This window comes from Oreochromis niloticus, linkage group LG14 (assembly GCF_001858045.2).
Source record: "Oreochromis niloticus isolate F11D_XX linkage group LG14, O_niloticus_UMD_NMBU, whole genome shotgun sequence".
NCBI lineage: Eukaryota > Metazoa > Chordata > Actinopteri > Cichliformes > Cichlidae > Oreochromis > Oreochromis niloticus.
In genome coordinates this window covers 1,800,208-1,814,644 of record NC_031979.2, presented here as the reverse complement: position 1 = coordinate 1,814,644, position 14,437 = coordinate 1,800,208, and the positions used below count along the sequence as shown (strand labels likewise).

The 14,437-nt window shown below is 36.1% G+C and overlaps 1 protein-coding gene across 11 annotated transcripts in view; it reads right to left on the bottom strand.

The window, feature by feature from the left end:
* The window catches only part of myo18ab (myosin XVIIIA b), a 135,640-nt gene that overhangs the window by 9,880 nt on the left and 111,323 nt on the right, over window positions 1–14,437 (bottom strand). For 8 of the 11 annotated variants that reach the window (XM_019367496.2, XM_013266182.3, XM_025898191.1 and 5 more), the window contains 6 exons: window positions 9,436–9,552; window positions 7,531–7,614; window positions 4,913–5,050; window positions 4,230–4,415; window positions 3,917–4,056; window positions 2,567–2,611 (listed from right to left, as the gene is read on the bottom strand). In XM_019367496.2, the coding sequence (XP_019223041.1) occupies window positions 2,567–2,611; window positions 3,917–4,056; window positions 4,230–4,415; window positions 4,913–5,050; window positions 7,531–7,614; window positions 9,436–9,552 (710 nt within the window). The remainder of the gene's footprint in view (window positions 1–2,566; window positions 2,612–3,916; window positions 4,057–4,229; window positions 4,416–4,912; window positions 5,051–7,530; window positions 7,615–9,435; window positions 9,553–14,437) is intronic. The other 3 variants (XM_013266186.3, XM_025898193.1, XM_025898190.1) reach the window with 1 other exon arrangement.

Here is a 14,437-nt window from a genome sequence, read left to right as displayed (position 1 = left end):
TAGGGCAAGAGGCAGAGGTACACCCTGGATTTATCTTTATATATGTGTGTGTGTAGGCACATGGCATGAACAAGCAGGGTCCAGAAAGGAGGGCCAGAAACAAAACACCAGCTACTGGTAGACAGAGCACTCACTCAAGATTATAACACCAGACTAATCAACCGGTGCAATGGCTGGATCGACTACAACAAGGACTCAGTGCCTAATACATGGATCCTGGAATGTGTACAACTATACAAGATCAACAGGATCCCAAGTGCCTTCATCAGGAATTCAGAACAAGCCTACAGGCCAGCTTCAAGCCAATTGCAGTGCGGGATTTACCAAGGAAATTCTCTGTCCCTGGTGCTGTTCCACTCAGCTAGATTAACAAGACTAGCTAAACGTTAGCCATCTCCTCTACATGGAGGGAAAAAAAAGCTATCCAAATCTACCTGGGCCTGTGTACAAAATCACTTGATTGACTGAATATACAGAGTTTAACTACTGATTTTAATAATAAACCACCTTCATTTTTTCATTAATTTTTAATCCCACTCTAGATATATTCACAGTTAACCACATCACACAGTGTTTAAACATTTCAGTTTAGCTCAGATTTTTTATTTTATTTTAATAATTTAAAATATTTCAATGTATTGCCTTGTGTTTCTGACCCAATTAAAAGCTGTTGCGGCCCTCGCAGGACAGCTGTTGCAAACATGAATTTAAAGAATATGACAATATTGTCTTATATACCACTGTACACCACTGGGGCAGTGTGTGTAGTTTGGGAGCAGTAGTGTGCAATTCTAAATTAAATCAAATATAAATATATATAATAATATATATAACATAAATATATATCCTAAATCAAATCAAATATATATCTGAGTGATTGTTGGTACCTAATTTAACAACTCATGGTGTAGGACAAGATGTGCAGGTCTTTGCAAATGACTATATAAATGAAGTATGTGAACTATATGAAGAATAAACTGTATCTGATATTATATAAAATGATAAGTCAGGCATGAAAGCCAGAAGTCTACACTTCCCTGCTTTGATTAGTAATCTGACAAGGTAGCAGAATGGCTGGGAGCCAGAGGTTAACTGTTCGAGTGTGCTACTTGCCTGTTGAACAAGACAGCTTTTTGTAAGACATTTGAGGGTTCTGCATTATTAAGCAAGTGCAATTCAAAGATTGATGAGAAACACACGATCCCTTTCTCCTGTCAGGAGGGCAGTCACTGCTGAGTCACAGTCACATCCAGCCCTAGAGCAGGGCAATAAAATATTAAGAGGGCCCAGGGAGCAAGAGGCTAGGCGTCACCAACTGCTGTTTAAATGCAACACAAAAGAACTGACACTTTCCAGGTAAACCAGAACATAAACACACTGGGATAGACCACAAGAACTGTGAGAATGATCTCCTCAAGAGGGATGACCATAGAGATCCCGACACTTGTGGTTAACCAAATAGTAAGTTTACATAAAGATTATTTTAGTTCTGTTTCAGTCCGTTTATAAAGTCTGTCGAGTTTACACATATTTCGGTGCTGCATGGCTTCTAGGCTTAAAGAGGGTATGGCACAGTAGAATAAATGATGTATTTTGTTGATGCTATCACCTACAAGCAGAAATGTGAGTCATAAAAATCAGCATCTCTTTAAGTCAGCAGGTACCTGGGATCATTGGTATTTGGATACCACTTCACAAAGTCAAGAAAGCCATCATTATTGACTGCACTTTTAGGATTGTGTGCTAGGATATGTTAACATACAAGCTGGTCAAGTATATAACTTTTTTGTTATAAGTTGTGGCCAACCTGGCTAAAAATCAATCTTCTAGCATAAACTTCCAATCAAATATCTGCACATTTCCTGACTATAATGTTTTTCTCTTCAACTCAACTCACAAATCTCTGCCTCCTGTTTTTATTCTAAGAATTCTCACTTTAGGTGGTGATGTGGAGCACTCCATGAAATTTAAAAAAAAAAAAAATCTTTAAAATTCATTCTGTCATTATCTGCACTGCTAAGACCAGGACTAAAATAAGTTAGTAACACTGAACACAACAAGTCTGGCAGACTAAACCACTGCAGACTTAACAATAATCAAATGTGCAAAAAATAGAAAACTTTCATGCTGAGGGTCCACAATGTATTGTAAGTGTTATTCATGCATCTTCACATGACATGCAATAAAATGTGAAATAAACATGGTTAATAAGGGAATCTCTGAGCACTGTTGATGATGCATTTATCTCTCCTTAGAATTATCTCTCCTTACATGGGGCTTTCATTCCTGTTTGCACAAACTGCAGAAAATTGGTGCATTTGGAATGGAGCAATTACTCTAAACTACCAAAACCTAAAATTTGTCTATTCATACATTCATTCAAAATCCATGTTCTATTTTATTTCAAACTGTAATACAACCTCTTCTAGTCTTTTCAAAACTGAAAAACTAACTAGATGTAAACCAAATCCATCTAAATGTTCAAAGACTGCATCATTTCCAGTGGTGAAATTAAAATAAGTAAATATGTGTATATGTGTGTGCATAAGGAGAACAGGTTCCTCACATTTTGTTCTTTCGTTTCTGATACTTTGTCACCATGTCTTGCAAACTGGCCGTGATGGTGATGATGATGATGATGATGAAAGGAGGGGGGGGGGCAGGAGAAATTTAAAAAAACAACAACAAAGAAACAAATAGAAAAAAATTAAATAAAAATTATGACAAAAATGAAACGTGAATGATATTCAAATTATTTCAGGAATTAATGTGATGACCCAGTTTTTTTAAGGGACAAAGAGCAGACTACTTCAATCTGACCTTGCAGAATGAATAGAAAAATCATTTTTCTTTCATTCCAATGAACTTTTGTTGTAAATAGAAGAACTGTCAGTCTGCCTTTGGAATAGTTCATTATTCAAAGATCATTTTAGTGTATCTAACTGTGTCCCTCCCTGTTTTATATGCTCAGCCTATTAACTTTGACTTTAACTCCCAGCGGTTTAAACTTAGAGTTCAAACAGCTGTCTGCTGTCTTTACAATATGGATGTAAGAGTTTCCCCTGCAAACAAATTATTCTCCACAATATAAAATGTATATTTCAGTTCAACAGCATGATATGCATTTCAGCTTTTAGGTCACTATTAGATAAATTTTTGGTGTAGAAGAGGAGAAAAGAAATGCATAGTCTCTAAAGACAAGCATATCATATTCATGCTAAATTTATATGAATGAAAAGCTGCAGTGTGATTTCAGCTTGAGATCAAATTTCACTCTGTCAAAAAAGGATACAGCTATTGTATACTGCTTAACAGTTTTCACTGGAACTGTCAATGGACCTGATGTTCAAAGGTTGATGAGAGCTCAACATGACAGCTGTCCTGGCTGACAGACAATGACTGGTTTGTTGACATTACTTTAAACGTGAAATTTTTCTTCTTGGATACCTTGTCAAACTATAAACCAACTTGATGAAAATCCTTTTTTAGTTAGATATAAAAAAATATTGATAATTTTCTCCAGATTTAATCCTGAGAACTAGTATTGCGACCACTACAGAAAAGAGTGATTTTAACCTCCTAAGACCCAAACTCTTCCATGGCATGCATTTTTAATTTCTCTTTGATATTTGGGCTGATTGGGACCTGATGAATGTAAAAACAAAGAATTACCAGATTTTTTTTTTTACCTAATTTTTGTTTCTAACAAAAATAAGAGCCACATATGAGGATTTTCGTTTAAAATTTCGATAGAACAGTAGCAGTATAATGTCCTCGTAAGTGGATATCAGGCCCTTGTAGAGCAAAATTGAGTATTTTGGTCTAAATAACCCAAAATGTGATGTCCACATATGTGGACGCCAGGTCCTAGGAGGTTAAACCTCTGCTTCAGTTAGACATATAAGTGGCACCATACCTGTTAATAAGGTCTTCGTTGTCATCACTCTCCATCTCATCCTCAATGGCTGCCTGGAGGTCACCAATCCTTTTGAAAGCCAACTTAAGGTCTGCCTGCAGGCTCTGATTTGCAGCCTCCAAGCTCTCAATGTCCATTTCCTGTTAATGAAGCAAGAGACAAAATGAACCTTTCAGCTTAGTCTGGAGCAAAGGCTGATGAGTTTAGTGTTGCTGATATATTGGTTGTGGATGCTGTGCAGGATCTCCAAAGATGTCAGTAGCATATGACTGCACTGCTTAGTTTACTGATATCATTCTCATTACTGTCTTACCAGCTCATGCTTCTTGCGGCTGGCCTCTGCTTCTTTTTTGGCCAGCTCAGCCATTTCTTCTTTGATGTCACGGATCTGTCTCTGGAGACGTTTGTTCTGTTCCTTCTCTCGAATCTCACTGCTGCTGCGCTGATCTCGTTCCTCCGTCAGCTTCTCCAAGTTCTCCTTAAGCCGAGCTAAATGGCTCTGTCAGCAACAAAGGGAGATGGTTAGAGACAGAGACTGAAACTATAAATATATAGATATGGCATGTAAAATGGGAAAAATATGATGTATAGTAATGGTGGTGAAAGTAACATTTAAGAGAAACGGTACCAATCAGGTATCTCACTGATGTGCAAAAAATCCCCCCCCTAAAACCTGCTGCTCATGTCTTGGTACCTGATACCACAGGAAGTCTTAAGGGGTCTTGTGAAGTTTCTGTTTTGATAGGGCAATGTTGTTTTATGGAATGAGGTGGACCTACACTTATTGTGTGGTGGAAAATCTAGTAGTATTATCACAGATTGTATGATTTAGACCAAACACTGCTAGATATGTTTTTGGAGTGCAATACGTTCATAAGGTGAACGTTTTCTGTTCTACAGTTTCTTTTTGACGTTACTAGGATCTTTCATGCTCCCACCAGCCTCTCAAAAATGTCTACCAATGCCAGCAGCACCCAACCTGTGTTTAGCTCTTACCTCTAGACGTTTGACTTGGGTCTTCTCGAACTCCAGCTTGGTCTCTAGCTCACGACACTTGGCTTCCTGCCGGCTGACAAGGAATTTTTCCACCATGGACTGCTCCTGGAACTCCATCTGGCTCTGGAGGGCTTGCATCTAAGACACAAATATAGATATGCTGATGTTACTATTTAGTGCGACACACTGTCTAACTCTGAGCTTTCTTAATTAAGTTCAATTCTTTACATTCCAAAAGTTTAACAGCTATTTTCATTTAGAACTTTGTTGGCTATGGCGACACACCAATCTCTAGATATTTACACATCCTCAACACTGCCTTTACTATCCTTGTAAAACTGCACCTCAAGCATCTATTTTTTAAGCCTTAAAACACAGAATCTACCTTAAATTAAAATGACTGATTTTCAAGAAGAAACTGCAAGTGAAAGCACTAAATAATAAACGATTAATCTTAACAGAAAATGCCTTCTTTTTCATCTTGCCAATTTATTCTTTTTTTTCCTTTTTACAAAACCCAAAACCATCTTGAGGATGCTTGGTACTTGGAACCGAGAATGTCTCAGTGTGTCAATAAGTCACCAAGTGTTCATTTTATAATACCTGTTCCAAACTCCTTAAATATGATCTCTGATGAATGCTTTCCATGATACAGTAAACACAAACACACTAAAACCAACACTGAAATGAGCTTATTTAACTTCATTGAAAACATACTAGAAACTATAGTAACTGAAACTAAACTAAAATGAAAACAAAAATATCCCTAAAACAGCCATTGTGCCATTTTCACGTTTCTCCCTCTTTACACATGAACCAAACAATGTGTACAAGTTCACGTATTTCCCTGTTTATTTGGGTTCAACTGATGTGTCTGATGAAGAAAAAAAGATCATGTATTCATTACAAGGATGACAGTAGTGCTTGCCTGAGTATGGAAACCAAGACGGCCATCTGTGTCACATATTGCCAGTGTCAACGTTGCGTGAATGACGCATGCATCTTACTATAATGATCATAGTGTATGTATATATCTCTGCTCCTTAACTAGTTTGGATAAAACTTGCTATACAAACTGCCTAGGCTACAAGGAATATCAACATTTATATAACTTTTCAAAAATTGTTTTTATAACACTTAACTGCTTGCAATTATATATATGATCTGTTGTAGATGATCTAAAAAATGAACACCATTACGTTCTAGTGCGACTGTGAATTGTCCTCTTAAATATTCTACATGTTATGTTTGGTGTAATGTCAAAATAAATGGCAATGCTATGTGTTACATGTATGTTTCTAAATACATTAATACAATAGTTAATTAAAACAATAAAATTATTGTTTTAATAACAGTCAAACAATAATTCATTATTATTGATTAGTAACTGATTACTTTGTCAAAGAATATGTAGCTTGGAAAAATTAACAACAATAAATGTATTTATTGCATTTATTTGTTTGATGTTTATAAACACCTGTTTTTGCCATCAAAAAAAAATAACATGATAAATTAACATGCATCTCTGTATTTCTATACACAAACAAAGCAAATAAATTCTGCAGGCCTGGCAAAAACTTCCTGTAGGGTCGTAGGTCGTATTTTTGCTAGTTATATTGAGGACTGTATTTGTCAAGAGAATACTGCAAAAGCAAAGGAAATGGGCTGAGGAGAGGTACACATTAATCATATTCCGTAAATGAGATTTTTCACTGAACTTCAGTAGCAGATACTTTAAAAACTTTCAGTATCAGGAAAGCAGAGGGTCTACAGTATGGAACTATGATTGTCACAGGATCATCATATAGTGCTCACAGTTTCTATTCTGAGCTCTTAGGCAGCAATAAATGGTCTAATTACTGCAGAATGTCAGGAAAATTGGTGGCAACCACAACGTGGCAGGAAAGTGAGATAAAACGGTTTCATTTAGAAAGAGAATGCTCTCATGGTTGCATCAAAGCATACAATATGATACAGAAAAAATATTGGGTGTCAAGATTTTCCTAGTTTTACACTGGTTGTACTACCAAACATAAAAGGAAACCAACCCAGTGTTTGAATTAATCTATTCATATTTAAGTGAGCGCTACAAAACTTAACTAATCATAAAGACCTAATGGAGTCCTCTGGAAGATGAAATATCCCCAAAACAGATCCACCTAAATTGTTCACATTTGACTTTTAAAGATGCTCTAATTCAAAATTTAGATTTCTTTGAGTGTTTTGGTCGTATGTCTGCTTTGGCTGAGAACCAAGGTGCTTAGCAACACAAACAAAGTGTCAGATGATTGATGAATTCAATCTGAATAATAGCATAAACATATTTTTCCAACAAGTTTCTCAGCATCAGTGGTGAGCTCTATTTGTAATGATGAAAGGACTGAACTTCTGTTCGCTTACTCTATCCTCCTGTTTTGTTTTGTTTTTAAATTATGCTACTCCTTTCCCAGCTTTTCACAAGTTTGGAGAACTTGAGTGCTCAAATAGAGCAAAAACGTACTGTTTGCATCTCTACCATTTATTATTACCTTTCCCATTTTCTGTTCTTAGACAGAGTAAAACCTGGCTGACCATGCCACTTCTCCATTTTTATGCCAAGAACAAAAGTCATCATGTACCTTCTCTTGAATCTCCTGCTTCTCCTTTAGGGCGTCCTCAAGCTGGGCTTGAAGGTCACTGATCTGAGCCAGGTTCTGAGCTGACTGAAACCAAAAAAATGGAAAACAAGGTATGAAGGAAATCTAGGTCAGTTGATATTTAACAGTGCAGTTACATTTTACATTACATTTTCATAAATTTAAACATTTAAATAAATATGTGATATGACACACAGATTAAACATACATTCAATCCTTTAAAAAAGACAAGAAAGCATACTAAGTATGAGGCCAACAAAGAAGGATTACTTTAAAAAACTGTCAAAAGACTCATTTTTTTCAGCAAAAGAATAACAATCAATCATATTCCAATCTGCCCTGTGTGAAATATCTGAGACATGTGCTTTTTTTCACACTACATGAAGCATTCTGCTACAGCCTTTGTGGGAAGTCAGCTGCTTCAGTTTAGGCAGGAAGGATGGGTTAATTTTGAGACAATGCAGACGGATCACATCCATCAGCAGTGTAAAGGAAGTACTTTTACTCTGCTTTCAGTTTTATTTGCTACTCATCTGCACATGTTAGCTACATTAATACTAATGAGGGCCACTCAGAGCTCACCAAACACCACAGGCTGCAGAAATAACTGTTGGCAGGAACAGAGGGAATTGTTAAAGAAAAAAACAACAAAAAGCAAAATAACAATCCATCTAGGGATTTACTTTGGAATACTATTTTAAAATATATGATGGTAGACATGATATGACATTACAGCAGTTTAAGCAGTGTCTATGTAACAAAGAATGCATCCCTTTAAAATTGACATAACTCTTCCACTAAACAAGTGTGCACTTGATAATATGAGAATGGAAAACTCAACTTAAATAAATCAGTTCAACTGTTAATAACAACTGTTTGTAGTTTAGTAGAGTTCAATATTACACAGTTACGCAAAAGAAATAGTGTCTGAATCATATATTTCTAAATTAGTTTTAGCCCATCACATCAGTTAATCATTATTTCAGTGTATTTAGTCGGTCTGTAGACCGGATTATTTTTTTCAAGGGTAATTTCAAAACTGTGACAATTATATAGTATATTTATCGATATTTATCGAAGGAGTGTTGGCTCCATTGTTTATACTTTGCAATAATGTAAAATGTAATGTAAAATACACATGACAAGTAGGTAGACAATTGTGTGGAGTCAAGTAGTGTAGTAACGGTATATTACCTGTAACTAGTTCATGAGAGACATAGCTAGCATGTTGATAGCCAATGAGCTAATCCATTTTCCTTTTCAATATAACATATCTTTTGTAAAGACAAAGAAAATCCAAAATATTCTAATACAAATGTATATGTATCAATATAAGAATTTTTTTAATGGTTAAAAATCTGTATTAGCTTCAGGCCCAAATAAGCATACATAGTTCATTTGCCTATTTACAGTTTATTCAACAAATAATACTCTATTTTTGGCAATCCACATTATAGTACTCAGAGTATTCTGAACCATAGTTCAGTACAATTTTTTTCTCTTAATTTTCCAGCTTCTCCCATTAGGGTTCATCACAGGGGATCATCTGAGTCCAGCTTAAACTACCAGAAGCAACCTCCTCTATCACAACAACCTCTCAGTATCCTTCTTCACTAAATCCATGAACCTTCTTCTTTTCCTGCCAGTTCAACATCTGTTTTTCAATACATGCACAGACAACCAAACCATCCCAACCTTGTCTCTCTAACACCATTCTACTCTTCAATTCTACTCATTTCACAGTTTGTGTGCTATTTTTTTAGATCGAGCTTGCCAGTTGTGACTTTAGATTAGAAGATTAGACAACATTTTATTGGATTTAATGATCATTTGAAATGGATCACAAAGTTTTTATTGCCAGTGTAGATTAAACAAGAGAAATCATACCTGGGCCACAGCAGCCTTGTGTTTTTTCATCAGCTCATTGAAGTCCTCTTGGTCCTCCTCCATTCTTGACTGCAGGTCATTCTTCTCCCTCTGCAGACGACTCAGCTGCTCCTCCAGCTGAAATTTAAAAAAAAAAAAAAATTTTTAAGATATTTTAAAGATCTACAGAGCAATGCCATGAAAAAGTATTTGCACACTTCCTGATTTTTTTTTTTAGTTGTATATTTCTTACACGTAAATGTTTCAGGTCATTAAAAAAAATTTACACAAAAAGGCAGGTAGGATTGAAAACTTTATTTCCTTAATAAATTAAATCATTATCTAACATTTTCATTTTGCATTAACTCAGATTAACTTTTTCTAATATTAAAATTTGTACAAAGAAAGAAAGAAAGAAATCAGGGAGGGCATAAATACCTTATCACAATTACTCAAAAGTAACATCTATTAATCTATTATTATTAATTACTATGTTGTAAAACAACACTACCAAAAGAGTAATTTAAGATCATGCAGAACATATTTCAAAGTAAAATGAATGAAAATATAAAAGAATGTTATAAAACGAGTGGAGATAACATGGCCTAAAATTACAGCACTACTCACTGTGCAGTATTTTTGCATTATAATTAATCCCATTAACGGGCATCTGGAACTGGATAAGTAACAAGAGTGGTATATAAAATTCAGAGCTTTTTAAGATCTTTTTAAATGAGCAAGTAAACTTTCTTATGCATTTTTCGCACAAGATGTACCATCTTTAACATAAAATGTGTGTAGACACCCTAAATCTACAGGAGAGACCCGTGACCCTTTGCAGAAAGCTAATTTCGGCAGTTTATATCCACAATCTCTGAGGGGGATACAAAAATGCTCATCCCTGCCAGCTGCCTCTCACTGAGGGCAACTCCAGACTGGAACAGAGTCCAGCCCTCTCCAAGAGACTGGATCCATTCAGACTGAGATAATTAGTGTAAAATAATTAGTATTACCAGATTTAACGACAGTTCCCTGTGTTTTATGTTACAGACAGCTTTAATTGCGATTGATTTTAGTTGTTACCATGCCTAGAAATTGTATTAATCATCCAGACAGTTTCTGTTACGTGTGTGGTTCATTCATGACAGAAGCACAGCATCACCCAATTACCACAAACCTTAAGAAGATATACAAATTGTGCTTTGGCTGTCTGCTGGGTGACCAGGATAAATCTTGGGCTTCACACGTCATCTGTAACAGTTGTTCCATGGACTGCGTGACTGGCTAAATCTGCGAAAGGTAACAATGCAATCCCGATGGTGTGGCATACATAGAGCCTACATAGGCTGCTCTAATGACAGAACTCACCAGAGGTTATTCAAGCTCCCTGATATAACCAACATACCCAATTAAGCGACTGTCAGCCTGGGAACTGTGCTGAAATAATCCTATTTTTGTAATGACTGGGATAATATATAAAATAAGAGGAGAGGTTGTTGGTGCAGGGCAATGGATTAATAAATAATGACTAATGTGACTATGTAAAAATGTTAACAAATCAATTTAGGCACAGAGTTGATGCAAAGAGCCAGTGACACTCAGAGCTTAGTAAAAAACAGTCTAATGGGATAGAGAATGATCCAAACATCCACAGCTTCAAAACCCAGATTTAGATCATAAAGCTAAGATTTCATTTTATTTTTATTTTTATATTTATTTTTATTAAAACCACCAAGTGCTTAGGTGTACCAAGATGTACTTGATGCACTAAAAATATCAATGCAGAATCTGGGGCAAATTCATTTACATATCACACTTTCTTTTTTTAATCCACTGTTGAGTGCTTTTATCAGTGCTGAGTGCTGATAAAAGCTGCGAATGCATCTCCATCTCTGGAGCATGTGATGGATACTTGAAAAAAGTGCCAGTAGCCAGCATCAAACTGTCATTTAACACATTTAACAATAGACTGTTGTAATTTCAGCCCAATTACATGGCCAGGCTCTTTGTTTTTTTCTCTTTTATTTTCCCTCTCAGATTGCTAGAGCTCTCTGTGGAAAAATAAAGCTGTTGAAAACATGTGACAATTTTCTCAAAACACTGCAATTACGATGGGAGAGGCATGCAAACGGCAGCCATCTAAAAGAAATGTTATTTGCATGATTTTATTTCTACTGAATTGCAGTGTCTCATGTAGTTAGGACTGCATAAAAAAATCCTCCATTTATGTAATTACAATTTCTGTTATCGGTTCTCACAGCCTTTTACTTTTCCAGCAAGCTGGGTGCATGAAGAGGTCATTCTCAAAGATACCATTTCAAAAACAAACAGCTGCTGGCACAGTGATCTTGATTCCTTATCTCATCTTATATATTCCTCCTTCACATTTTACTTAATAGATTACACATTCTGTCAAAACAATTAAGCAGTATTAATATCCCAAGATGAATATTTTCTGCAGAACAAAACTTTTCAACGTTCTCCAAACAACCTGAAAATGAACAAATGACGGCTGAGACATCCAGGGTAGAGGGACAGAGGTCATAATACATTCTAACTTAACACATATAGTTTGTAAGTCTGAAGAGGAAGAACATTATACATTTATCTATTAAAAATAATCCATTTATTCTCTTCCGGTTATTCTTAATCAAGACAACAGTGATAACCACCATGCCACAGAGAAAGTAACTGACTTCTATCACTGCAAAGACATTTCTAAGGCAAACCACTGTGAGCACCATTATCCACAAATAGGGAAAACTTGGAAAAATAATGGACCTTCCCAAGGGTGGCCAGCTGACCAAAGTTACTCCAAGAGTGCACCAACGAATCATCCAGGAGGTCACAAACAAACCCAGAACAACATCTAAGGAACTGCAGACCTCACCTGTCTCAGTTAAGGTCAGAGGTTCATGATTCATCAATAAGAAACAGACTTCAAGAGGCAAACATGGTGGGGATAGTGTGATGGACCACTTGCCGTAACTGATTTAACCATGAATTCTGCTCTCTACCTCAAAATCCTGAAGGAGAATGGTGGCCATTTGTCTGTGCCCTAAAGCACAAGCACCCTTGGGCTTTGCAGCAGTACAATGATTTAAAATACGACAATAAGTGGCTCAACAAAAAGCAAAATAAAGGTTTTGGAGCTGTCTAAAGAAAATTTAGAATTAAATCAGATTGAGATGGCTGTGCATAACCTTAAAGAGGCCGCTCACGTTCAAAAACTCTCCAATGTCACTGAATTAAAGAAGAGTGGGCCAAAATTCCTCCACTGTACTATGAACGGCTCATTGCCACTAATATCAAACACTTGATCGCAGTTCTTGCTGCAAAGAGTCAGACAACTGGTTATTAGGTTGGTAATAATTACTTTTTCACACAGGGTCAGGTAGGTTTGGATAACCTTTTTCGAGTAATAATAATAATTAATAAAATGAAAAGTAAGAAAATACATGTACTGTGTTTACACAAGTTACCTTTGTCAAATACAAAATGCTCTTTGTTGATCTGAAACATACAAGTGTGACAAAATATACAAAAGACTAAGAAATCGCCCTTTCATTACACTGTATCTTCACTCCTTTTTGCCAGTCAGCTGTTCATTCAAAAATATTTTTGAAAGACTGTGTAAATATGAAATGTCAGTGGTGTTTCAGTGTACACAGGATACACTCTGATGTTTTCCAAACCTATGACCTGGGGTTCTGTGTGAATTCAGTTAATACAAAAACCTTTTATCTTGTCCAGATTTAACTGTGTTGGCTCAATCTAAATGCTTATGCAGCTGAATTCTCAGCGAAGTTCATTAACCTGAATTCACGATGGCACTAATTAGAAATAATTAGCAACTGAAGTGAATGTTCAGTGCCATTTCTTCCAGTTTATACATCAGGACAAGCAAGGCAAGCACTGCCTGCCCAGTGAAATTTAAAAATAGGTATCAATAAAACTGTACTGCTCCACAAATGATCTCGTGTTGCTTCTTTGAACTCATCCTGTAATTTACTGCCATCTGGTGGTCACAGTTGGCTAGCTGAACAAAGAGCCACCAGAATCTAATTTCTATTATTTTCATGGTGATTTCGATATAACAAAGGCTGCAACTTTGTTACAAAACTGTTGTGAATGCACATTGCTGATGCAAATCTGGCACAAAACTACTTTGCGAAGCACCTGCCCCTGGCTTCACTGCTGTGGAAACCTGTGGAAAAAAAAACATGTGGGGCCAGTTTTCTAGCTGCCTGCTGGCCTGTTCGTGCCAGTGGCTATTTTCACCAAGCCCAGTTATGAGTTCACCTGAGAACTAGAAACACTAAATTAATTATGCTTTTTTCTTGTTGTCTCATTTACTAGCTCATTATTTTGCAGATTTAGATGATGAAGATTGTAAATAATAAATCTTTGTATTAATATTTAAAAATATGAAAGGTAAAACCTTTTTTTGGACCCATAAGCAAACATGGGAGCAGTAAAAGATTTTCCACCACTGCTCTGGGGAAAGGGTACATCGGGCACTGGAAGTAATAATATATTACACGTCCAGGCAGGAAGGAATGCAGAAAGCTAAAAATACCCTCGCAGAGTGCAGCATGAATAAAAGAATAAAAACAGCTGAACACAGCTGTATTAGAATTAACTGGTATTTATATGACACTTTTCTATTCTTACAACTGATCACTCAACTGATCAGCTGTTTCTGTAACGCAGTGTAATTAATATATATTTATACTGATTTCTTTACTTTTTTCATTTCATTTTTTTTGCTTATTGACTATAAAGAATTATGTAGAAGAAGTTAAGCTATAAGTCACTGCAACACTCTATGGAGATTATGTGAAAATGCAGAAACTACCAGAAGCTAAAACTCTTCAAACCACCTTCAGTGCAAACAAATGGCTGACCTTGCACCTCTCTATATCTGGCTTCAAGTACAGTGTGCAATGAAATCAATAAAAGACTAGAAGTGTGCAGCAGGCATGCAAAAAGCTTCACAAGTATAGCAGATTAATAAAAAGCC